Raw genomic sequence first — 27,378 nt, 5'->3', positions numbered from 1 at the left:
GAGGCACGGTAAATATTTTATTCACCCTCATGCATTCTACCCACTAATGACATTATGTACAGTATCTCATAGATCATATGCTGTTGTTGCTAATGGCACCTGCAACTAGCTAATGAAATAACCCTACATTTTGGCACTGTTTCAAAGAGATTTTGATCCATGTCAATGTAGCTTCTTCTGCTTATGGCATACAAATATATAAAATACTTTTTAGCTGCATTCAGAAAACCGTACATGAACCAAAGTCACTGTTTAATGCCCGTACTTTACAATGTTGACATTCAGTTCCATATCTATGCACACAGTATAGTAGATTCTAAAAGCTGTCTTGGCAGCAAGCCCTGAATGTGTTTTTGCAGACACCACACTTGAGGTTTCTGACCTCACTGCTACAATTGTTGCCTCGTGATATGTCTGAATGAAAAGGGAAATCACATTCCGTTGTAGGCTGGTCCTCCGCTGCCTTCGGGCACCACCCAGTTGATGTTCTGGCTGGGGTCCTTGATGTCGCACGTCTTGCAGTGGACGCAGTTCTGAGCGTTGATCTGCAACCTCATACCTTCTCCAGTTTCGAGTGGAACGTACTCATATACACCTAGTGAAAGGGGAATGAAGGGAGTTAAGACAAATCTATTGACAACCCTAACTAATACTGTAAGTCTACTCTTGTGAAACATAGGTTAATGACTGATGTGAGAAATGATAGCTATGCAGCCAGAATTACCGCAGGTGTGTGCAGTGCAGTCCTCCTAGACAGTCACAATTCATTATCCATTAGATAATGAAATTACATTTCAATGGTGGTACTACTTACAATGAACAAAAATATAAATGGAACATGTAAAGCGTGTTGGTCCCATGTTTCATGACCTGAAATTTAAAAAATCCCAGAAATGTTCAATTTTGTTCAGTGTAAATGCATGGTACTGCACAGAACAAAAATGCAACGATTTTACAGAGTTAGTTTATTTATTTCAATTTACAGATTTCCTGAAATTAAGGTTAAATAAAATGAATTTAACTAGGCAAGTCAATTAAGAACAAATTCTTAATTACAATGACGGCCTAACCCGGTCGACGCTGGGCCAATTGTGCGCCGCCCTATGGGACTCCCAAACATGGCCGATTGTGATACAGCCTGGAATCAAACCAGGGTATATAGTGACGTCTCTAGCACGGAGCTGCTGCGCCACTCGGGAGGCCCTAAACTATGGGGGGGGGAGACTAGAATACGCTGTCATACTTGTTGATCCAGAGCATCCCAAACATGATCAATGGGTGACATGTCTGTTGAGTATGCAGGCCATGGAAGAACTGGAACATTTTCAGCTTACAGAAATTTTGTACAGATTCTTGCGACATATGGGGCCGTGCATTATGTTGAAACATGAGGTGATGGCGGCAGATCAATAGCACAACAATGGGCCTCAGGTTCTCGTCACGATAGCTCTTATGCCTACCTGCCCATACCATAACCCCACCACCACTGGGCACTCGGTCCACAACATTGATATAGGCAAACTTCTTGCCAACACGTCTGCCATCTGCCCCATACAGTTGAAACTGGGGTTCATCCATGAAGAGCACACTTCTCCAGCGTACCAGTGGCCATCGAAGGTGAGCATTTTCCCAATAAAGTCGCTTACGACGCCAAATTGCAGTCAGGTCATGATCCTGGTGAGGACAACGAGCAAGTAAATTAACTTTCCTGAGACGGTTTCTGACAGTTTGTGCAGAAATTCTTTGGTTGTGCAAACCAAAAGTTTCATCCGCTGTCTGGGTAGCTGGTCTCAGACCATCCTGCAGGTGGAGAAACCGGATGTGGAGGTCCTGGGCTGGCGTGGTTACACGTGGTCTGCGGTTGTGAGGCTGGTTGAACGTACTGCCAAATTCTCTAAAACAACATGGGAGGCAGTTTATGGTGGGAGAAATTAACATAACATTTTCTGGAAACATCTCTGGTAGACTCTCCTGAAGTCAGCATGCCAATTTCACGCTCCCTCAAAACGTGAGACATCACGGGCATTGTGTTGTGTGACCAAACTGCACATTTTAGAGTAGCCTTTTATTGTTCCCAGCACAAGATGCACCTGTGTAATGATCTTGCGGTTTAATCACCTTCTTGATATGCCACACCCGTCAGGTGGATTGATTATCTTGGCAAAGGACAAATGTTCTCTAACAGGGATGTAAACAAATTTGTCAACAAAATTTGAGAGAAATAAGCTTTTTGTGCGTGTGACAATTTTTGGGGATCTTTTATTTCAGATCATGAAACATGGGACCAACACTTTACATGTTGCGTTTATATTTTTGTTCAGTGCATTTAATGGGTGGTACTAAAAAGTTTTTAATTTACATTCTTTATGGATGGGAAACCATGAAAGAGATGCAGAAATATAAATCCCAGGTTCTAGGTCAGTAATTTAGGCCAGACATCTGGAGAAGACTGATTTCTAACAGTGTTGTCTGCATATCAAATCAATCATACTGTATTTATTACAGCTCTGCCTCTGTAGCAGTATTGGGTTTGATATTAATTTCACAGAGAATAAACCTGGCTGTGCCGAACAATATCAATGTCGAGTCATATTGGTTGTGCAGGCAATGACAGCACTTGGAAGCAGCAATGGTGTGCACTCTGCTTGGGTTTACTTTATTGATAGGTCTTTATTGATAGGGTCAGGTCTTTCAGTGGACAGTCATAACAGAGAGGAAGAGGCGATGCGAGAGGTTTTAAATCTGTCCAGGAAAATAAGCCCACCAAGTAGGGTTGCACATTTTGGGGAATATTCAAAAAGGTGGAAACTTTCCGTGGGAATTGACAGGAATATATGCAAATTAATATTAATACCATTTAAATGTAGATGTTTTTTGCATTGGATATATTTGGGGACAGAAACATAAACCTTTTACCTTATCATAAGTAGACATAATTGCAAATGATTAAATCCTTCCAATAGAAAAAAACAATGGATTAATTAAATTGAGTTGACTCTTCATATGGGATGATATCACTGAGCAACAAAACAAAGTGAATATTGAATGAACCCCATTGATCCATCGCATCTCCCAAAAACATTTTCAACATAGATCTGTAAAATGATAGTCTAGAAACTAAAGCTTTGGTTGTCTTCCTCTCAGGCTTCCATGTCTTCTTCCTGGAACTCCTCAATGTCCACCTCTTGAACATCAGACTCTGAGGCCTCATCTTCACTGTCACTTTCCAACCTTGTTGAGGATGGCTTGTTGTCAGGCTCAAAAAGCCTCAAATTTGCCCGGATGGCCACCAACCCTCGTATTGGTCAGAAACAAAGACCAGTTGCGCTCTGAGGCGACTGATGTTGGTGGGATTTGGAGGATGATGGAGGCAACAGGGGAAAGAGCCTCAGATCCACAAAGTCCCTTCCACCAGGTGGCTGATGAGATACGTTGGCACGACTGCCATATTGCATCTCCATCCCAAAGCCCTTGCTTGGAAGTGTACTTTGTCAGACTGGCAAGAATCTTGCCCTCATCCAGGCCAAGGCAGCGATAGTAGTGATGACACCATAGGCCTTGTTGATCTCTGCACCAGGCAGGATGCTCTTGCCAGCATACTTGGGGTCCAGCATGTACGCTGCGGAGTGTATGGGCTTCAGGCAGAAGTTAACACGCTTTTTGATGTATTTCAGAACTGCAGTTTCCTCTGCTTGGAGCAACCGTGAAGTGGGCAGGGCAGTACGGATTTCTTCTCTTACATCTGCAAGCAGAGTCTGAACATCAGACAGGATGGCATTGTCTCCATCAATCCGTGCAATGGCTACTGCGATAGGTTTCAGGAGTTTCAGGCTTCTTACCACTCTCTCCCAAAATACATCATCCAGGAGGATCCTCTTGATGGGGCTGTCTATATCGGCAGACTGTGATATGGCCATTTCTTGAAGATACTCCTTCCCCTCCAGGAAATTGTCAAACAAACCTCAACAGGTGTTGCTGGGCAGCTTCAATGTGGTCCTCTTATTCTTCTCACTTTGCTTGGTGAGGTAGATTGCTGCTATAACTTGATGACCCTTCACATACCTAACCATTTCCTTGGCTCTCTTGTAGAGTGTATCCATTGTTTTCAGTGCCATGATGTCCTTGAAGCAGATTCAATGCATGAGCAGCACAGCCAATGGGTGTTATGTGAGGGTAGGACTCCCCCACTTTAGACCAAGCATCCTTCATGTTCGCAGCATAGTCTGTCACCAGTGCAAATACCTTCTGTGGTCCATGGTCATTGATGACTGCCTTCAGCTCATCTGCAATGTAGAGACCGGTGTGTCTGTTGTTCCTTGTGTCTGTGCTCTTGTAGAATACTGGTTGAGGGGTGGCGGTGTAGTTAATTATTCCTTGCCCACGAACATTCGACCACCCATTAGAGAAGATTGCAATACAGTCTATGATTTGCTTGACCTTCACTTGAACTCTATTGAATTCTGCATCCAGCAAATGAGTAGATAAATCATGTCTGCTTGGAGGGGTGCATGCTGGGCGAAGAACATTCAAAAATCTCTTCCAATACACATTGCCTGTGAGCATCAGAGGTGAACCAGTTACATACACAGCTCGAGCAAGACATTCATCAGCATGTCTCTGACTACATTCCCCCATTGAGTCAAAAAACATCTAATTCCAGGAGGACCATGAGCTGTTATCAATAAGGTGTCTGATTCATAATTTTCACCTCGAATAGAAGTAGAAGGACTTTTGTCAGAGGTTGTGAGCGCTGAGGGAACTTTTTGCACTTGGCCAGATGATTCTGCATCTTTGTTGCATTCTTCACATATGATTTGGCACAGTATTTGCAAATGTACTAAGCTTTTCCTTTTACATTAGCTGCAGTGAAATGTCTCCACACATCAGATAGTACCCGTGGCATTTTCCTGTAAAGATTAGGGGGGAAAATGACAAGAAAAAAAACTAAATACAATTCCATGTACAGATAAATAGTTAAGCAGTTAGATTAAACAACTCCTTTGTAAGATAAATGTTTTAAAATGAAACATGGAAACGGGTGTGGAAACAGGTGAATTAACACTCAGTTAGCAGGCTCAAGCAAGCTAAAAACCCACATGGTAGCAAAAACAAACTAGCAGAAATTGTTAACAAGTTAGAAATTATTTAAACACTTTGCTGTAGGCTACTATTTACTAGCTAACAAAAAATCATGTATGTCATATAAAATACACCGCTCAAAAAAATAAAAAGGGAACACTTAAACAACACAATGTAACTCCAAGTCAATCACACTTCTGTGAAATCAAACTGTCCACTTAGGAAGCAACACTGATTGACAATAAATTTCACATGCTGTTGTGCAAATGGAATAGACAACAGGTGGAAATTATAGGCAATTAGCAAGACACCCCCAATAAAGGAGTGGTTCTGCAGGTGGTGACCACAGACCACTTCTCAGATCCTATGCTTCCTGGCTGATGTTTTGGTCACTTTTGAATGCTGGCGGTGCTTTCACTCTAGTGGTAGCATGAGACGGAGTCTACAACCCACACAAGTGGCTCAGGTAGTGCAGCTCATCCAGGATGGCACATCAATGCGAGCTGTGGCAAGAAGGTTTGCTGTGTCTGTCAGCGTAGTGTCCAGAGCATGGAGGCGCTACCAGGAGACAGGCCAGTACATCAGGAGACATGGAGGAGGCCGTAGGAGGGCAACAACCCAGCAGCAGGACCGCTACCTCCGCCTTTGTGCAAGGAGGAGCAGGAGGAGCACTGCCAGAGCCCTGCAAAATGACCTCCAGCAGGCCACAAATGTGCATGTGTCTGCTCAAACGGTCAGAAACAGACTCCATGAGGGTGGTATGAGGGCCCAACGTCCACAGGTGGGGGTTGTGCTTACAGCCCAACACCGTGCAGGACGTTTGGCATTTGCCAGAGAACACCAAGATTGGCAAATTCGCCACTGGCGCCCTGTGCTCTTCACAGATGAAAGCAGGTTCACTGAGCACATGTAACAGACGTGACAGAGTCTGGAGACGCCGTGGAGAACGTTCTGCTGCCTGCAACATCCTCCAGCATGACCGGTTTGGCGGTGGGTCAGTCATGGTGTGGGGTGGCATTTCTTTGGGGGGCCGCACAGCCCTCCATGTGCTCGCCAGAGGTAGCCTGACTGCCATTAGGTACCGAGATGAGATCCTCAGACCCCTTGTGAGACCATATGCTGGTGCGGTTGGCCCTGGGTTCCTCCTAATGCAAGACAATGCTAGACCTCATGTGGCTGGAGTGTGTCAGCAGTTCCTGCAAGAGGAAGGCATTGATGCTATGGACTGGCCCGCCCGTTCCCCAGACCTGAATCCAATTGAGCACATCTGGGACATCATGTCTTGCTCCATCCACCAACGCCACGTTGCACCACAGACTGTCCAGGAGTTGGCGGATGCTTTAGTCCAGGTCTGGGAGGAGATGCCTCAGGAGACCATCCGCCACCTCATCAGGAGCATGCCCAGGCGTTGTAGGGAGGTCATACAGGCACGTGGAGGCCACACACACTACCGAGCCTCATTTTGACTTGTTTTAAGGACATTACATCAAAGTTGGATCAGCCTGTAGTGTGGTTTTCCACTTTAATTTTGAGTGTGACTCCAAATCCAGACCTCCATGGGTTGATAAATTTGATTTCCATTGATAATTTTTGTGTGATTTTGTTGTCAGCACATTCAACTATGTAAAGAAAAAACTATTTAATAAGAATATTTCATTCATTCAGATCTAGGATGTGTTATTTTAGTGTTCCCTTAATTTTTTTGAGCAGTGTATATTCAACCCACCCAGTATTGTAATCAAAACTTACCAGAAAGGATGTAGTCCTTGGCTCAGACAGTGTAGTAGTGTGGGCTCAATAGCATCTCAGTAGTATGCAAGATCTTGAGAATCAGCTGTACATGTGATGGAAGAGTGCGCTGCAAGTGCGCTGATGGAAGAATGCACTGTGCATGCAAAGGTTGCAATTCCATTGAATTGGGGATAGTTTAACCAAAATATGCCACTATACTAAGAATTGCCTCATGTGTATCCCACAAAAAAAGCTAACTGTTTTGATGAATTTAAGCAAAATTCCCCCAAATTCCCAGGCTTAACTTGCCATGGAAAATTTCAGACATTTTTCGTCCCTTTGCAACCCTACCACCAAGTGAGGCATTTTTGTATGGAGGTCAACGAGAGTGACGAATTTGGTTAACAAATAATGTATTGCTAATGTGCTACGTGAGGTTTATTTGATCTAATATAATTTCGTAATGGTTAGGTTGTAATGAATGCACTGATAAGTGGACACACGTGGCATTTCGGCAACTTTGGAAAATAAAAATACTTCTTTATATCAGAGTTTTGCCTGTTGTAATAGAGATCGAGGACTCATGGATATAACACTTTTTAGCATGGACATTGCCATAGAGGGCTTCCACCATTTTAAAGTAGTCAACTGTGTGGGGATTCCTATGAGCTGAGAGCAATCAGCCAATGAAGAAGAAAATTGACTACTATGTTGCCACAGACACTATAATGCAGGGCTGCCCAACCCTCTTCCTGGAGATCTACCGTCCTGTGGGTTTTCAGTCCAACCCTTTAACACACCTGATTCTACTAATTAGCTGATGAACAAGACCTTAACTAGCTTAATCAGATACGCTAAATTAGGGTTGGACTGAAAACCTACAGGACAGTAGATCTCCAGGAAGAGGGTTGGGCAGCCCTGCATAATGGCACAGATCCAAAGATAAGTCCTTCATCACTATGGCCCATTGTTCACACGCGTTCTAGCGCTCTCATTGGCTAGAATGGTCCAACCTGATCTTGCCTCCTCCCGCCTGCCTTCCATGTTTGAGGACATGTATTACCATTGTTAGAGTGGTCACGTCTATCTTGTCAATATAATAATCAATCTTTGGTAATATCCAATTATACCCCTGGCCTAGCCCCATACCTCCTACTTGGAGTTCCAGGTCGTCCTCATTGCAGTCATGCTGCACAGATTATCCTACACTACAAAAGTATGTAGACACCTGCTCGTCAAACATCTCATTCCAAAATCATGGGCATTAATATGGAGCGATTAGACCTGGCATCTCCAAACTGTTGCTACAAAGTTGGAAGAACAGAACCGTCTAGAATGTAATTGTATGCTGTAGCGTTAGAATTTCTCTTCCCTTCACACAACTAAGGCGCCTAGCCCGAACCATAAAAAACAGCCCCAGGCCATTATTCCTCCTCCACCAAACTTTACAGTTGGCACTATGTATTAGGGCAGGTAGCGTTCTCCTGGCATCCACCAAACTCAGATTTGTCCGTCAGACTGCCAGATGGTGAAGCGTGATTCATCACTCCAGAGAACGTGTTTCCACTGCCCCAGAGTTCAATGGCAGCGAGCTTTACACCCCTCCAGCCGACGCTTGGCATTGCGCATGGTGATCTTAGGCTTGCGTGCGGCTGCTCGGCCATGGAAATCAATTTTATGAAGCTCCCGACGAACTCGGTAGTGAGTGTTGCAACCGCAGACAGACGATTTTTACGCGCTTCAGCACTTGGTGGTCCTGTTCAGTGAGTTTGTGTGGCCTACCACTTCACGGCTGAGCCGTTGTTGCTCCTGGACGTTTACACTTCACAATAACATCACTTACAGTTGACCGGGGCAGCTCTAGCAGGGCAGAAATTTGACAAACAAACTTGTTGGAAAGGTGGCATTCTACAACTGTCTCACATTGAAAGTCACTGAGCTCTTCAGTAAGGCCATTCTACGCCAATGTTTGTCTATGTAGATTGCATGGCTGTGTGCTTGATTCTATACACCTGTCATATACACCTGTCAGCAACGGGTGTGACTGAAATAGCCAAATCCACTCATTTGTATCTCAAAACGCCTGGAGGCACCACAGTAATATTACACAGCAATCTTCAGAGATGCGAAGCACGACTGCAGTAGAAGACAACCTGGCAGAGGTGGAAAAAGTACCCAATTCTCATACTTGAGTAAAAGTATAGATACCTTAATAGAATGTTACTGAAGTAAAAGTCACCCAGTAAAATACTACTTGAGTAAAAGTCTGAAAGTATTTGGTTTTAAATATACTTAAATATGAAAAGTACATTTAATTGTGAAAATATACTTACGTATCAAAAGTAAAAGTATAAATAATTTCAAATTCCTTATATTAAGCAAACCAGACGGCACTTTTTTCTTGTTTTTAAAATGCATGGATAGCCAGGGTCACACTCCAACACTATTTACGAAAGATGTATGTGTGTTTATTGAGTCTGCCAGAACATAAGGCAGTAGGGATAACCACGTGTTCTCTTGATAAGTGCATGAATTTTACAATTTTCCTGTTCTGCTAAGCATTCAAAATGTAGAGTTCTTTTGGGTGTCAGGGAAAATGTATGGAGTAAAAAGTACAATATTTTCTTCAGGAATGTAGTGAAGTAAAAGTTGCCAAAAATATAAATAGTAAAGTACAGACACCCAAAAAAACTTAAGTAGTACTTTGAAGTATTTTTACACTACTGCAACCCTTAACATATTGCTCAATTCTATCCAACCCTTTAAGATCTAAGTGATGTTCCTATGGTGTATGGGCGAAGGATGGATGTGTAATTGTGCATCAGTGGTACCTGCTGGACAGAAGCGCTGCTCAGGCCCATCATAGATGGCCAGGTTGTTGTTCACGGGGATGCTGTCATCCTTCAGGGTGAGGTGGGGGGGCTGGTCCCCCTCGTGGTTGGTGCCACTCAGAGCCACCGAGGAGAGCAGGTCGAAGCTCAGCTTGCCGTCGGGCTTGGGGTACTCGATGGCCGTGCACTCGTTAGCCGGTTTCAGCTGGGCCGAGTCCAGGCCTAGGGTAAAAGAGTTGGAAGTTATCAAACCTTACAGGGCAGACCAGATAAAATAACCTTGGTTTGTTCCCTGAGGCAATACACTCAGCCTGAGCATGATTTTGTCCGAAGACAACTTGGCTTAAACAGAAAGACTAGCATCCAGGAGGGCTACTTGTTATTCTTACTTTTTCTCACATTTAAAGAGTTGCTATATAACCATCTGATGAACGTATCATACAAAACAACCTCAATATGTTGTACCTGCATGTTTCAGTGTCCATGGCTCCTTCCCTCTGAGTATCCAATAGAAGACACCGGTGTAGACCATGCCCCCGTACAGCCCAAAGTAGTTGTGGAACGAGGGCCTGATGTTCCTTACTGAGTACAGCTCTTTCCAGATCCAAGACTTCTTCAAATTGTCCTCATATTCAGGTACATGAAGTCCTGGAGGACATCAGATAATAATAACTCATTGTAAAGCAGAAGATGTTAGAATATCACCCACAAATTAAACTGCTCATTTACTTTGTGTGAAAACTCCATTCATGTACATACAAAAATGAAACTGGAAAGAAGCAATTAACATCAATGTTCTCCTATTGGCTTTAGTGATAAGAGTCTCTTCTCTTCAGTGCATATTTTATTGTGTTGAAATGTGCCTCAGGTTTCACCTCAAGTAACCAGAGGTGTGTGTGTGCATTTAATCAAAGGAAAGGGTTTTGGTCTGGCTTAATCCTTAAGAGTCCCCGTGCGTCAGTCTAATTACCACAATAAAAAAATCCCCATCAAAATCTGTCTGTTTAAGCTAGATATGTTTTTTTTTTGGTATGGGCTGCATCTTAATCCACCGCATCCACTTATGTGGGCCTTCCGCCGCTGAGGTGGAAGGTGGCTGAGCTACAGTGGTGTTTGTCAGACCAGGAGATATCCCGAAAATCGATCTTCTCACAAAAACATTTGTGGAGTCCAACTGGTTTGACCTAGAAAATAATATGATCACCATGGAAATGAGACTCTCACAATGGTCTTCTCCATTTTGCTCTAAGACCCCCCCCCCCCAGCAGTTAGGTTACCTGCAGTTTCAGATGCTAGGTCCTTGGCTGTGACTTTGGGGAAGATGGCCTCTGCGGCCAGCATGCCACTCTTCATGGCCGTGTGGGTGCCTTTAATCTTTGGTACGTTCATGAAGCCCGGACTGCATCCGATAAGCATACCCCCAGGGAATGTCACTTTAGGTAGGCACTGGATGGAAGAACAGACAGGTAAAGATTATAATCTTGAATGTAACCTCAGAACCAGTGGAAAACCTGACAGATTGATGCATTTCCCATTTTTGCTGCCAAGACACACAGTAGCCAGGTTTCCATTGACCCAGGTTTATTAAACACAAGCAATGTCGCTAAAATGTTTTTCAAAAATCAAAAAAACTTTTTATCTGTTTGACAGGGATGGATTTTTCTTTTGTGAAACTTTCTTTATAATGGAAACTGATGACTGATTAATAATTTCAAGGTACGTGGGGCACATGATGTCATCACGTAACCATAAAGCTCCACTCCACATTGAATTGTAGATGCTACTGCTTGCTAAAATCACATTTTTCAACTATAAAGTGTTTATTTGCAGGATAAGGATTGTCCTGACTTTCGAGAATGCCTGTATTGCTTCACCTTGCATTTCTGGTTGGCTGGCAAGTTTTGCCATCCAATTATTTCAGATCTGAAGGAGTGCAAGTTGGCACATGAGAATTATTAGAATATGGATGATATTAGTTAATTCTTGCATTCTATCCATGCTGGCTTTAGGGTCTATACCTGAGACATATAGGTAAGAGGGCATATAGGCTGTCCCCAATTTATTAATGCACAACATCTAAATGAATAATGGAAACACTTTATTATTTTTTAGCGACTTCATTACATCATTAAGTCCAGCTGTTTTTATTGACACAAGACAGTCCAATGGAAACACACCGTAGCAGGCAATTGTCACATCTACTTTCTATGCAAACTCTAAAAAAAACTGGACAAGTTAATGGAAACACCTATCGTCACTGAAGCATGCACAGAGCAACACACTCACACACCTTTGAGTAGTTCATAAATAATATACACATGACACACACACCTGATAGCCTCCCTCATTGAGCGCCCTGGCTCCGTAAGCGATTCTGTTCCCTCCATCCAGGGTCTTGGCAATGAAGGGGTGGTGCTTCCATCGCTGGAACTCTCTGAAAGGGCTGAGGTACGGGTTGGTGTAGTCAAGCCCAACCTGGGAGTGGGGTAATACACAACATTCGTTTTTGACCTCAATGTATGATCTACATAAAAGTTTTAGCTATACACATCTCAAGTAGGGCTGTGGTGGTCATGACATTTTGACAGACGGTTATGCCAGTCTCACGGTAATTGACCATTAATTAACATAAACACATTTAGCATCTCCAGGCCTCAACGCAAACATGCCACTGATGCACGCCTTTGGAACATCCACATTAAAAAAAGGCTAATAAATCCATTTAATATACACCATCACAATAAATCCACTATTTATTTTAGGCAGTTCCAAAGAAACATTATATGAAGAAAATGTATTTTAGAAGAACAGAATTTGAGTGTCTGCTGTATGGTATCTGGTTATGCGCCATGCCATAGGCTTGTTAATTTAGCAGACAAGATATGCTTAGAAGTCTCCTGCAATTATTTTATGTTATAGTAAGAATAATATAATAGAACTTAGCTGAATAAAATAGAGTATGCATATAAAGTGGCTATGTTGAGCGTAAGAGTGATAACTTTAAACAGTTCCTATACGCTAGATTTAGAGTTATTTAGCAACTTTATTTGTGAATGATACAAACCTTAGAATGTCTTAAATCAAAACATATGGGTTGCATGGTGCGACTATAGGCTATTGATGATTTGAGAAAGTCGCAAAAAAGCTTGCCCCCTGTTCCTTGCCTCAGGTTGCACATGCTGTTCTCTCATCAAGTGATCATATTTTCACCCTCCAGACTATTCTCAATGTAATTTTGTCTTTACTTACATGTAAAATTTGTTTCGATTTAGAATGGCCCATTATCAAATGGACAGGAACAGGTGCAGGGGCCAAAATACATCCTTATGCACCCGAATAGCGAATGGAGGCTGCTTTCCCACGGTTAGTTTTTTAATCATGCCAGGTAAGCAAGTGAAATATGTTCAGAAACATCGATAGTAACACGTTTACCACAATGAAACACATTTCATTAAACTGTTGACAGCCCCTCTTTCTGCGCGTTTGAGAAAGGAATGAAGGAGATATTCTGTAGCTAAACGTAAATGTGTCAGCCTATTAATTATGAAAATATATTATTACTAGGCTATTCAACATCAAATACAAATTCACTATCATTGTATGCTAGCTCTGTAAGCCGCCCTGCACAATAAATGAACCAACAGCATCTCCTAGGCCTACAGTATATATTCTCTCCCAGACTCATGCATAGAACGTTTGGAGCGTAACATAAGATAACTAGTCCATCCAGAACGTATACTATTACAGTCCACACTCAAATGCGATTACTAGAATTTGTAAAAAATTAAAATAAAAAGTGTGTATTAGGCTACACCAATTATGTGCCAAAGACATCTTAAATCTGTTTATATTTTGTATGTTTTTGCGTAACATGCGATAGGCTACTACGCTTCCGTATAACAGCAAAATCATTATTTTAATTCAAGTTTTTTTTAGACAGCGATTACCACTGTGAGTCTTCCTGGGTAAGTCTAAGAGCTTTGCACACCTGGATTGTACAATATTTGCACATTATTCTTAAAAAAATTGTTCAAGCTCTGTCAAGTTGGTTGTTGATTATTGATAGACAGCCATTTTCAAGAATTGCCATAACATTCTTCTTGATAAGCAACTCTAGTGTATACTGTATTTGGCCTTGTATTTTAGGTTTAGGGCTGTCCCCCCCAAAAATTATAATCTTGGTCAACCAAGAATGTGGGATATCTGTCGACGTGCCCTTGAGTAGGGCACGTCGTTGGATGACTGGTGTGGTGTAGTTGTTGAGCGGCTTCACTGCAAGTATATTGTATGTTTTTGGATATTCAATAAAAAAAATAAAAATAATTAAACATATATATATATTTTTTTTAAGTTGTCTGTTCTTTCGACCAATCAATTGGCCAAAGTTTTTCCACGTATTTTTCCACATATTAGATACATCCTGTGTGTTTTAAACAAATCAACTATACGCACTGAGCTTGTCTGATGCCTTAAGCGAACTGTTTGATTAAATAATTAAGACACACAAATGACTAGAGGGATTCCAACCGCAACTGATTTGATTGTGCCGGGCCTGGCTCAGACTTGCTGTGACGTGTAAAAAAAGACAGCTAGTGACAGTGTGACAAACACCCGTTGTCTTGCTCTCCTCCCTGCTGCAGCAACTACCACAGAACATCAACAGTGTATCGCACCTTCCGTGTTGCTGAAGCTGCAACATAATTACAGCCATTTGACTGAAAAGTTGTTTACCGAAATCACTCAATTGTTTCGAAAAAAAACATTCCCTATTCCCTCAACCCTTGCTCTCTTTATGTGACATGTAACATCACATGCACGTGACCAATAGGGTCTGACCTATAGCTTATCATAATCACATTAATAAATAGGTTATAACACATGTAACTGCAATATGGATGCAGAGGATGTGACAAATAAACTCGAAATGGGGGAATGTTTACTGGTTGCTCAGGAGGTAAAGGGGAAGTCAGATGTGTGGAATAAAATTGATTAGTTGTGGAAAATACTGGAGATCAAGAAAAAGGTGCTGTTAGATTACAATATAATTTTTCTGACTGTTTGGAACAATGTAAACACTAATTAAATTATAAGCGTATCAGAGAGTCTGTTGCAAAAAATTGTAAAGCCTTTATCACAGCAAAGACTAAAAACTGTTGCATTCATTCGGGTTAGGCCTATTTATTGTTTATGCTAATTATTCAATGGTCGCGTTGTTATTTTATTTTAAAACAAATGCTTGTTTGCATTTCACATCATGAATGACCCGTATACTGTGTGATGACATGAACAAACACATTATTGATTGATACAGTGGCCTATATGTATTGAAATATAAGCCAGAGTACGCTACGGTATTAAGACTAAACAGTACGCACTCTTAGGCCTACAGCTAGATGGTGGTTATACAAGACCGCTATACTAAGCCTACTAATGATAATGACATTACTTATAATGATCATAATAATAACAATAAGTAGCTCAATGAAAAAGGGTTATTATTATAATAAATATAATTTTAGACAATTTGGAACAGTGTAAACACTAAATAAATTATAAATAATACCAAAGAGGCTGGTCTAACAAAAAAAGTGTAAAGCCTTTATTACAGCATAGCAAAGATTAAAAACAGACAAATTTGTTGCGGGAGGCTTGGTGCTCACGGAATCAGTAGGCTATTAAACAAACACTCAACAGGCAACAGAAGCAGGATCTGTCTAATTTCTAAAGATGTATGTGGATGATTTATTTAACAGTTAGGCTATTGATTATAGATCAAATTAAGTTGGGGTTTCCTCTCCAACTTTCTTAGACAATTAAGGCCAGGGCTGTTTTCTTGTCCCCTAACGCTGCTGCTGCCTCCACTGCATTGTTTTCAACACCAATATGCTGGTTAACTTTGTTATTATGCACATAGCAACATGGTCTAGGAAAAGGCGCCAATTTAACAGTGCACTGATGGGTTTTAGAACCACTATGCAATGTGGGAGAAAGCGCATGTTATAAAATGTATAATACCGTGTAATAATATAACCATATACAATTTTAGTAGCACGTCTTAGACTGATGGACTGTGCCACCCCCACGGCCTCCACAATGGATCAGTCCACTCAAATAGGCACGAATCAGACAGGTTTCTTGTACACCACGATTTCTTTGTTTATTTTTTATTTGCTACTGCTCGACTAAAGAAATCTCGACCAGTCGACTAAATGGGGTCAGACCTATTTAAGTTATTGTCCTGCTGAAAGGTGAATTTGTCTCCCGTGTCTGTGGGAAAGCAAACTGAAATGTAAGTAGTTCTGTCCTTGACCTGTTCTTGTCTACTGATGTTCTGTATTATATGGCAATCTGTATTGTGTTTCATGTTTTGTGTGAACGCCACGAAGAGTAGCTGCTGGTTTTGCAACAGCTAATGGGGATCCTAATAAAATACCAAATACAAAACCAAGTTTTCAAATTAGGTTAGTATTGTGGAATAACTACAATGTTGTTGATCCATCCTCAGTTCTCACAGCCATTCAATTCTGTAACTGTTATAAAGTCACTATTGGCCTCGTGGTGAAATCCCTGAGTGGTTTCCTTCATCTCCAGCAACTGAGTAGTGACTGGGTGTATTGATATACCATCCAAAGTGTAATTAAGGCCACTTGGCCTTTAAATTGTATGGTCGCCCATGCTATTTCATTAATAAGTAATTTGATTTTTCCATTGTGTCTCAATGATGGCCGATTGATTGACTTCCAAGTTTTTAGTATACATTTTTTCAAGATAAGTAATGAGAAGAGAATCGTCCAGCCCATTGGGCATCTCATGTCTTCAAATATGCAGACAGACGGATTAAAGTAAGTTTACAGAACAGGGCTCCGGGCAGCCGAGCGGAAATGGAGGAAAACTCGCCTCCCTGCGGACCTGGCATCCTTTCACTCCCTCCTCTCTACATTCTCCTCTTCTGTCTCTGCTGCTAAAGCCACTTTCTACCACTCTAAATTCCAAGCATCTGCCTCTAACCCTAGGAAGCTCTTTGCCACCTTCTCCTCCCTCCTGAATCCTCCTCCCCCTCCCCCCCCTCCTCCCTCTCTGCGGATGACTTCGTCAACCATTTTGAAAAGAAGGTCGACGACATCCGATCATCGTTTGCTAAGTCAAACGACACCGCTGGTTCTGCTCACACTGCCCTACCCTGTGCTTTGACCTCTTTCTCCCCTCTCTCTCCAGATGAAATCTCGCGTCTTGTGACGGCCGGCCGCCCAACAACCTGCCCTCTTTACCCTATCCCCTCCTCTCTTCTCCAGACCATTTCCGGAGACCTTCTCCCCTACCTCACCTCGCTCATCAACTCATCCTTGACCGCTGGCTACGTCCCTTCCGCCTTCAAGAGAGCGAGAGTTGCACCCCTTCTGAAAAAACCTACACTCGATCCCTCTGATGTCAACAACTACAGACCAGTATCCCTTCTTTCTTTTCTCTCCAAAACTCTTGAACGTGCCGTCCTTGGCCAGCTCTCCTGCTATCTCTCTCAGAATGACCTTCTTGATCCAAATCAGTCAGGTTTCAAGACTAGTCATTCAACTGAGACTGCTCTTCTCTGTGTCACGGAGGCGCTCCGCACTGCTAAAGCTAACTCTCTCTCCTCTGCTCTCATCCTTCTAGACCTATCGGCTGCCTTTGATACTGTGAACCATCAGATCCTCCTCTCCACCCTCTCCGAGTTGGGCATCTCCGGCGCGGCCCACGCTTGGATTGCGTCCTACCTGACAGGTCGCTCCTACCAGGTGGCGTGGCGAGAATCTGTCTCCGCACCACGTGCTCTCACCACTGGTGTCCCCCAGGGCTCTGTTCTAGGCCCTCTCCTATTCTCGCTATACACCAAGTCACTTGGCTCTGTCATATCCTCACATGGTCTCTCCTATCATTGCTATGCAGACGACACACAATTAATCTTCTCCTTTCCCCCTTCTGATAACCAGGTGGCGAATCGCATCTCTGCATGTCTGGCAGACATATCAGTGTGGATGACGGATCACCACCTCAAGCTGAACCTCGGCAAGACGGAGCTGCTCTTCCTCCCGGGGAAGGACTGCCCGTTCCATGATCTTGCCATCACGGTTGACAACTCCATTGTGTCCTCCTCCCAGAGCGCTAAGAACCTTGGCGTGATCCTGGACAACACCCTGTCGTTCTCAACCAACATCAAGGCGGTGACCCGTTCCTGTAGGTTCATGCTCTACAACATTCGCAGAGTACGACCCTGCCTCACACAGGAAGCGGCGCAGGTCCTAATCCAGGCACTTGTCATCTCCCGTCTGGATTACTGCAACTCGCTGTTGGCTGGGCTCCCTGCCTGTGCGATTAAACCCCTACAACTCATCCAGAACGCCGCAGCCCGTCTGGTGTTCAACCTTCCCAAGTTCTCTCACGTCACCCCGCTCCTCCGCTCTCTCCACTGGCTTCCAGTTGAAGCTCGCATCCGCTACAAGACCATGGTGCTTGCCTACGGAGCTGTGAGGGGAACGGCACCTCCGTACCTTCAGGCTCTGATCAGGCCCTACACCCAAACAAGGGCACTGCGTTCATCCACCTCTGGCCTGCTCGCCTCCCTACCTCTGAGGAAGTACAGCTCCCGCTCAGCCCAGTCAAAACTGTTCGCTGCTCTGGCACCCCAATGGTGGAACAAACTCCCCCACGACGCCAGGTCAGCGGAATCAATCACCACCTTCCGGAGACACCTGAAACCCCACCTCTTTAAGGAATACCTAGGATAGGATAAAGTAATCCTTCTAACCCCCCCCCCCCCTTAGAGTTAGATGCACTATTGTAAAGTGGTTGTTCCACTGGACATCATAAGGTGAATGCACCAACTTGTAAGTCGCTCTGGATAAGAGCGTCTGCTAAATGACTTAAATGTACATTGTAATACCTCTGACAGACAGCTTTCTAGCTCCACCCACAACTTCCAGACTTTATAACATTCCCAGAAAGCATGGGTTATTGAGTCATTATTAGTTTTACACTTAAGTCATGACTCTGCCGTTGTGCTGTAGAATTTGTGAATTTTGTCTCATGTATAATCAATTCTATACATTAGGTTTATACTGGATTAAGAGTACATTTTCATTAACTGTAATTTCATTAGTTATGCTCCAACTTTCCTCCAAGTCTTGGTTCCAATAGTTTATATATTTTTTTCTAATAGATTTTTAGTTGGATATGCTCTCTGCAAGGTTTTGCATATCTTCCCTATTACATGAACATCCTTTGACTCAAATACGATTCCCTCAAGGTTGCTCTGATACCACAACATTTTGATTTGAAATCTTCTGGATATGTAAGTTGCATGTATTTTAAACTAATCTACATTGGTCAGTACAATATTTTTATTAAAATGTATTATTTCAGCTGGAAAGTTGAAAGCTTCCGAAGTTGACTGGAAAAGGCCATTCAAGATGAACGCCTTTTCGCCATGAACAGCCATTATTGATCAATCTATATCTTGTTTTTTTGCATATTGTATTAAACTTGTTCTTGTATTTGTTTGTAAGTGTCAATTTTTAATAAACTCTGTTTGATTGATATGTGTCAAGTCTGGTAAGACTTTTGCCATTCTATTGATTATAAGCTTTGTTATTATTTGTCACAATTTATTAAACTTAGGGGTCTATAAAATCAGCAGGTGACTACAGATTTTCCTGGTTTTAATATAACCAAAATAACTATTTGATACATGGAACTAGGAAGCACTGAATTGAATGATGTGTGTTGTCATTTGTGTAAATAGAGGGGGGGGGGGCTACTTTGTCCCAAAATGTTGAATAGAATTCCATGGGAAAGCAATCCATTCCTGGTGCTTTTCTCCGTGTGAATGTTTAACAGTATCTAATATTTATTCTTGGGTGATCTCTGTTTTTAGTGATTATTTTTGGTTTGCTGATAGTTGCTTCAGAGTTGTTGAGTCTAAGAAGGATATAGGATCCGTCCAACTGTTGTTTAATTCTGATTTATATAAATTGTGAATGCTTTCTGAAGGCACTGTATAGGCCTATGCGTCTGCATAAGCTAATGGTCTACATGCTACGTATTAAACGCTTTGAAATAATCGTCACCTTAGAAAGCACTGTCCTTTTCGTTGTGTTTGGCTTTGATACAACATCCTCAACGACCATGTTTTCCACTCAGTTTCAACCTGCTGTTGAACATCTTTCTTCAAATTGATCGATCACATTGAGGTCAAACAATGTAGCCTAACGGTGGGTTTTAAAACCATGATACTGTTTTGATTATGTGTTTGATATGAATTTCGAAGGTATTTGCATTGATGTCAGAGTGGTTAGAGGGACAATAGAGCGCTGAGTAACAGACCATTAGCGACTTGATGGTTAGCGAGTTGGGTACCATACCAATGCATGTCCAGAGTGCATAAAAGGAGATTACCGTGACTCAGCGGTCACGTGGAATTTGACTGCGGCCATGTCTCATGACTGCCGGTGTGGTGGTAATACAGTCACCGTAACAGCCCTAAGTTGTTATTTTAGGCCTAATTAAGATTCACATGATAAGCTGACAAACATCCCCTTAAAAAGGCCAATAAGATAATGGGTAGAGGTATACTACATTGACATACACTGACCTCAGTGGTAAAAAGGTTACTTCATTTAGAGTTCAGACCGTTTGAAAGTGTTAGCATGTCTAGTAGTTTGACTGTTGCCATTAAATGGCATCAAGAAGCCAAAATGGCCACCATAACAGGGACTCACCACAACGCCCAAGGCCACCAGTGGCTCGCCCTCGTTCAGGTGGTAGAGGAAGGAGCCGCCGTACGTGTTCCTGTTCAGCGGCCAGCCCACCGAATGCTCCACTCTGCCCGGTCTCCACTTCTTCTCATCAATCAGCCACACCTGGTCAAACAGAAAAATAACGCCATTCATGGAAGTCGTTCTGCATAAAAGCATCTGCTAAATGACTCCAATGTAAAATGTAATCAATATGCCATTCTAATTTGGATCCATTTAGAAATAATAGCTACTACAAATTATAATAAATTAACAGACCCTTTCAATCTGTAATGGATGACTGGTTGAAAACAGAAGACCAAGTATAGAGTATTTGTTTAATTCTGCCCAAATACAAAGACACTTTGAGAAAGACACTTTGAGAAAGACACTTTGGGATTTGAGGGGGCAGGGGGAGTTACCTCTTTTAGGCCAATGGCGTAGGTCTGTGGTTCACAGTTCTCCCTGAGGTTGAACTGCCTGTAGAGCTGCTTGGCCAAGTGGCCATGGCAGCCCTCTCCGAACAGTGTCACTTTAGCATGGAGTTCCATCCCCCTCTCAAACACGTCCTGCAGAGGCAATGTAGAGGAGCATGTTATTCTGATACACCAGGGATGAGGCTACTTGTCATAAATACTCTATTCAGTGCTGATTCTTCCTTGTTTTTAATCAAACTTGCCGTTTTTACAGTCCAACTAAACTTCCAAAGTCATACTGTATGCTTCACATTGGTGAATAAGTGACTGTACTGAAGTTTACCTTTGGCGAACCATCCTTAGCGATACCCACGTCATTGGTGGCAATTCCTTTCACACTTCCATCTTCATGAAATAAAACCTAAAAAACACAATCAGAAATTCAACACTTTTGAAAGTAGAATACAAGCGAACACGATCAATGAAAGCCAGGCATGTCCCGTCAACACATCGCAGTGAAATCAGTTATCGATCTCAGGCATGAAAACGACTCAAAATATCACGGCCTATATTTGGACAACGGCATCCAATTATGTAAATGTTTACAGAGAAAAATCTGACATTCGAGAAAAGATCAATGTAGCTTGTCACAGTAATTGTCACCCCTACATTAGTAAGATGGCCTGTGTTTTCTTAAAATGTGAGAGAGGTAGAGAGTGGGCAGGGCTCACCTCAGCAGCAGCGTAGCCGGGGTAAATCTCCACTCCCAGCTCCTCAGCCTGCTCTCCCAACCAACGCACAAAGTGGCCCAGCCGCACAATGTAGTTCCCATGGTTGTTCATGGGCAGACCTATAGGAAAATCAAACAATTGCACAGAAACAGACTGAACATTCAAGGCTAATACCATAATTTCTGTATGTTTATAACAGAGCTTACAGGTGACAAGCTAGAGGTGTCATTTCATGTAAACATGCATGTGACTTTACCTGGCAACATTGGGACAGGGATTCTGTATTTCTTGGTTAGAAGGCTAAACACATCCTCTGTCACTGGTGTGTTCAAGGGTGCCTAAGGGAAGAGTACAAAAATAGCGTTAACACTTTATCTTTAGCCTGTGTTGCTTGAAGACATTCCAGTGGGAAGTATCACAGTGTTGTCTGGGACTGTGATGCACTGTCATAGTTGTCTAAGAATGAAAAAAAGACCAAGAAAATGCCAGGTCCATATCCTGTGTGTATCCGTCTAACACAAGATGTCTGTGAATTGAGCATATGCTGCATATCCCTCACAGCCTTTCTAATAATAAAGAGCAGAGATGTGGACAATTTCATTTTAATCTCTCTCAGTGGAAAGAAACTCCTGCAGAGTAAACTCAGTGAGAAGATGCTTCTTTCCTCTGAATGACATTGTAACATTTCCAACAGACCGTCTGAAGCAGCCTCCAATTTTATTTTTTACTTTAGTTTCTTTAGTAAATATTTTCTTAACTCTATTTCTTGAACTGCATTGTTGGTTAAGGGCTTGTAAGTAAGCGTCCATTCTATCCTACCCTGCCTTTCCAACGTCTTCGAAAGCCAAGTCAACAAACAGATTACCGACCATTTTGAAGCCCACCGCACCTTCTCAGCTATGCAATCTGGTTTCAGAGCTGGTCATGGGTGCACCTTAGCCACGCTCAAGGTCCTAAACGATATCTTAACCGCCATCGATAAGAAACAATACTGTGCAGCCGTATTCATCGACCTGGCCAAGGCTTTCGGCTGTCAATCACCACATCCTCATCGGCAGGCTCAATAGCCTTGGTTTCTCAAATGATTGCCTCGCCTGGTTCACCAACTACTTCTCTGATAGAGTTCAGTGTGTCAAATCGGAGGGCCTGTTGTCCGAGCCTCTGGCAGTCTCTATGAGGGTGCCACAAGGTTCAATTCTTGGGCCGACTCTCTTCTCTGTATACATCAATGATGTCGCTCTGCTGCTGGTGAGTCTCTGATCCACCTCTACGCAGACGACACCATTCTGTATACTTCTGGCCCTTCTTTGGACACTGTTTTTTAACCTCCAGACGAGCTTCAATGCCATACAACTCTCCTTCCGTGGCCTCCAACTGCTCTTAAATACAAGTAAAACTAAATGCATGCTCTTCAACCGATCGCTGCCTGCACCTGCCAGTCCGTCCAGCATCACTACTCTGGACGGTTCTGACTTAGAATATGTGGACAACTACAAATACCTAGATGTCTGGTTAGACTGTAAACTCTCCTTCCAGACTCACATCAAACATCTCCAATCCAAAGTCAAATCTAGAATTGGCTTCCTATTTCGCAACAAAGCATCCTTCACTCATGCTGCCAAACATACACTCGTAAAACTGATCATCCTACCGATCCTCGACTTCGGCGATGTCATTTACAAAATAGCCTCCAATAGACTACATTCAATTTATTGAGTAGGGTATCACAGTGCCATCCGTTTTGTCACCAAAGCCCCATATACTACCCACCACTGCGACCTGTACGCTCTCATTGGCTGGCCCTCGCTTCATACTCGTCGCCAAACCCACTGGCTCCAGGTCATCTACAAGACCCTGCTAGGTAAAGTCCCCCCTTATCTCAGCTCGCTGGTCACCATAGCAGCACCCACCTGTAGCACACGCTCCAGCATATATATATATCTCTCTGGTCACCCCCAAAGCCAATTCCTCCTTTGGCCGCCTCTCCTTCCAGTTCTCTGCTGCCAATGACTGGAACGAACTACAAAAATCTCAGTCAGAACAGCTCACAGATCTCTGCACTTGTACATAGCCCATCTGTAAATAGCCCATCCAACTACCTCATCCCCATACTGTTATTGTTTTTATCCTTTGCACCCCAGTCTCTCTACTTGCACATTCATCTTCTGCACATCTATCACTCCAGTGTTTAATTGCTAAATTGTAATTATTTCACCACTACGGCCTATTTATTGCCTTACCTCCCTTATCTTACCTCATTTGCACACACTGTATATAGACCTTTCTATTGTATTATTGACTGTATGTTTGCTTATTCCATGTGTAACTCTGTTTTGTTGTTTGTGTCGCACTGCTTTGCTTTATCTTGGCCAGGTCGCAGTTGTAAATGAGAACTTGTTCTCAACTGCCCTACCCGGTTAAATAAAGGTGAAATAAAATTTAAAAAATATTGAGCATTGAATACCTGAAGACTTGGTGCGACCAAATCATGTGTTGGTGCCATCAACTTAAAAAAGTTGGTAGCAAGTGTCACCAGTGGAAAAAGTCTTAAGCCCTGCACACTAACATACCCCTCTCTCCTTCCAGTCTGGGAAGAGCTCGTTGAGGGCACTGGGCTCCAGGCAGGCCCCGGAGAGAGTGTGTGCGCCGATCTGAGAGGCCTTCTCCACCAGGCAGACACGCAGCTCCTTCTCCTGCTCGTTGGCCAGCTGCTTCAGCCGGATGGCTGCCGACAGCCCTGCGGGACCCCCGCCCACTATCACTACATCAGCCTCGTCGGCAAACCGCTCCATCTCCACACCTGGCCATAGACAAAACACCACACACAAATAGGTATGTCACCAATTGGGTTTGGAACTTGGGTCGTCTGAGCGGCACAGGACTGTGTTAGCCCACTGAGCTACAGCGACAGTCATTAGCTTGGGAGAGCTCACACAAGTCTTCAGGTCTCGGGCAAGGTTACACAAGCCTCTGTAAGACAAACTGGAATGAATAGCAGTATGTAGTACTATCTAATATCAAAAGTGGAAATGTGTAGTGCTGACATCAGAGTTCCAATAACTTAACTTACAATAGTATACACTAATAACAATAACTTACAATAGTATACACTGAAGGACAAATGTTTGTTTTAGGAAGACATAAGCCTAATATATTCCCCAGTCACTCACATATGAGATTATTTAAAAGTTAACATGAGATTAGGTGAGAAAAACAAAGGTGTTTGGGTGTTGCATAATGCAATACATTCCATTTCAGACTGTGTGCCATAGATGAGGTGAACCATAGATGAGGAGGATTACCCCCATAGCAGGTCTTTGTCCCTGGGGCAGATTGTGTAATGTGATCTTATGTACCTTCACGTAGCAGGGCTTTGTCCCTGGGGCAGATTGTGTGATGTTATGTACCTTCCCATCGCGGGTCTTTGTACCTAGGGCAGATTGTGCAGTGTGATGTTATGTACCTTCGTCCCTAGGGCAGATTGTGCAGTGTGATGTTATGTACCTTCCCATCGTGGGTCTTTGTCCCTGGGGCAGATTGTGTAGTGTGATGTTATGTACCTTCCCATCGTGGGTCTTTGTCCCTGGGGCAGATTGTGTAGTGTGATGTTATGTACCTTCCCATCGTGGGTCTTTGTCCCTGGGGCAGATTGTGCACTGTGATGTTATGTACCTTCCCATCGTGGGTCTCTGTCCCTGGGGCAGATTGTGCAGTGTGATGTTCTGTACCTTCCCATCGTGGGTCTTTGTCCCTGGGGCAGATTGTGTAGTGTGATGTTATGTACCTTCCCATCGTGGGTCTTTGTCCCTGGGGCAGATTGTGCAGTGTGATGTTATGTACCTTCCCATCACGGGTCTTTGTACCTAGGGCAGATTGTGCAGTGTGATGTTATGTACCTTCGTCCCTAGGGCAGATTGTGCAGTGTGATGTTCTGTACCTTCCCATCGTGGGTCTTTGTCCCTGGGGCAGATTGTGTAGTGTGATGTTATGTACCTTCCCATCGTGGGTCTTTGTCCCTGGGGCAGATTGTGTAGTGTGATGTTATGTACCTTCCCATCGTGGGTCTTTGTCCCTGGGGCAGATTGTGCACTGTGATGTTATGTACCTTCCCATCGTGGGTCTTTGTCCCTGGGGCAGATTGTGTAGTGTGATGTTATGTACCTTCCCATCGTGGGTCTTTGTCCCTGGGGCAGATTGTGTAGTGTGATGTTATGTACCTTCCCATCGTGGGTCTTTGTCCCTGGGGCAGATTGTGTAGTGTGATGTTATGTACCTTCCCATCGTGGGTCTTTGTCCCTGGGGCAGATTGTGTAGTGTGATGTTATGTACCTTCCCATCGTGGGTCTTTGTCCCTGGGGCAGATTGTGTAGTGTGATGTTATGCGAGGCGTTACTGCGGACGAGCATTTCCATCTCCATGTGTAGAGCTGTGGAGGTGCATGTTCTGCTTTCACTGTTTTCAACGCTCTTATACACCTCTGGGCTGCAAAGAACAAGGCAGATCCGGTCAGTGCCGACTGGGACTGGCAAGGAAGCTGATTAAGATAGATCCTACTTTACACAAGTTATCTTATGCACTGTACTAACAATCACATAGTCAAAAGTACACTCATGGTGGCCTGGGCAACTCATGTCACTGGTTATGATGGATCACACAACTGAAGGTGAAGTAACAAACTATCATGACGTCATTATGTGAGTGTTTATTGGGCTATACAGCAGAACTGTATAATACACTGCAACTGAATGTGTCACTATTCTTCTGCCTAGCAGCTTGTGATATATTTGTATGGCCATGTGCACTTGTCAATAGGCACTCTCTTTTCTGAGATTGTCAGCAGAGTACTGGTATCAGCCAGATAAGTTATCACATATAGTAGTAACAAATCAGTACGAAAGAAAAAAAAAAGTCCTAGCCCTCTACATGATCCTCAAGACTCTTCGTCAATCATCTCCCTGACCACCTTCCTCTGATCAAGCCATAAACTGTCCCTCTGAATCTTTGGAGGATCCATGCACTCAAAGACTTGGCCTCTATTGGTTGCAAGAACTATAGCAAGCTACAAAGTTAGCTAGCTAGCTAGCCAGCCAAGTTACTTTCAAAGTTAATATATTTATATTATTCTAAGAGTGGTTTCAAAACACACAATGTAAGAGGAAACGTAGCTACCAATTTATCTTTGTTATACACGTACTTAAATAATATTCTGACCCAAGGACAGTCGTTCGTGTGCACTATATCTGATTTCAACTTTGCCCTACATTTGGTTTGGCTAGTTAGCTACAGTGCCAGAGTGGAGATAGCTAACGTTAACTAGTTAGCGTTAAAAGATTTCACAAAGCTAATGTCACCCATCTTATTATGAAAATCTTAGTGCATGCCACTCTCAAATTATAGCTAGGTAGTTTTGATAACTATCATTGACAAGTTAGGGGGACCAATATGTGTCAAAAGGCAAGAGAGAGAACATGGAAATTGACACGCGTGTGCATAGATAGCTAACTTACCTTGAATTGAATATCTGCTAGCTGGAAACATTGTATGAATTAACATTAGTCAGCTAGTACTAGCTAGCTCACCAGTTAGCAGCGGTAGTCTTTGGGTACAGCCGAAGTGCTCTCGCAGCTCAGCCACCCCAATGCTCGTGTAAGTCTGATTGGACCACAAATCTCCTCCAGAGACACCTTATGAAATTCGTCTCATAACACATACATAACATACCGTCGAGATGATCAGTAACTGCGCAGAAGCTGCAATGTTCTGACACTTTCACGTGAGTGAAAATAGGCGGTACCTGCGTAAATGTAGATCTCACACTGACTGG

The 27,378-nt window shown here is 43.1% G+C and overlaps 1 protein-coding gene across 4 annotated transcripts; it reads right to left on the bottom strand.

The window, feature by feature from the left end:
- Window positions 1–4: 4 nt before the first annotated feature.
- Window positions 5–27,264, bottom strand: LOC139574462 (electron transfer flavoprotein-ubiquinone oxidoreductase, mitochondrial-like). 4 transcript variants are annotated; one of them, XM_071399042.1, is made up of 13 exons: window positions 27,134–27,264; window positions 25,884–26,036; window positions 24,125–24,354; window positions 21,811–21,892; window positions 21,555–21,673; window positions 21,167–21,244; window positions 20,830–20,976; window positions 20,393–20,533; window positions 11,973–12,116; window positions 10,919–11,087; window positions 10,107–10,289; window positions 9,642–9,863; window positions 5–595 (listed from the first exon to the last, which is right to left on the bottom strand). In XM_071399042.1, the coding sequence occupies exons 3-13, from the start codon at window positions 24,344–24,346 to the stop codon at window positions 432–434; spliced, it is 1,671 nt and encodes a 556-aa protein (XP_071255143.1). In that variant the 5' UTR covers window positions 24,347–24,354; window positions 25,884–26,036; window positions 27,134–27,264; the 3' UTR covers window positions 5–431. The 4 variants fall into 4 exon arrangements, with proteins under 4 accessions (XP_071255143.1, XP_071255140.1, XP_071255142.1 ...); XM_071399039.1 differs by having other exon boundaries at window positions 27,062–27,249; XM_071399041.1 differs by lacking the exons at window positions 25,884–26,036; window positions 27,134–27,264 and adding an exon at window positions 25,059–25,207.
- Between the last annotated feature and the right edge of the window lie 114 nt (window positions 27,265–27,378).

Source organism: Salvelinus alpinus, chromosome 4, assembly GCF_045679555.1.
Source record: "Salvelinus alpinus chromosome 4, SLU_Salpinus.1, whole genome shotgun sequence".
NCBI classification, from domain to species: Eukaryota; Metazoa; Chordata; class Actinopteri; order Salmoniformes; family Salmonidae; genus Salvelinus; species Salvelinus alpinus.
The sequence above is the reverse complement of the archived record's forward strand: the minus strand, read 5'-3'. Positions and strand labels throughout refer to the sequence as shown.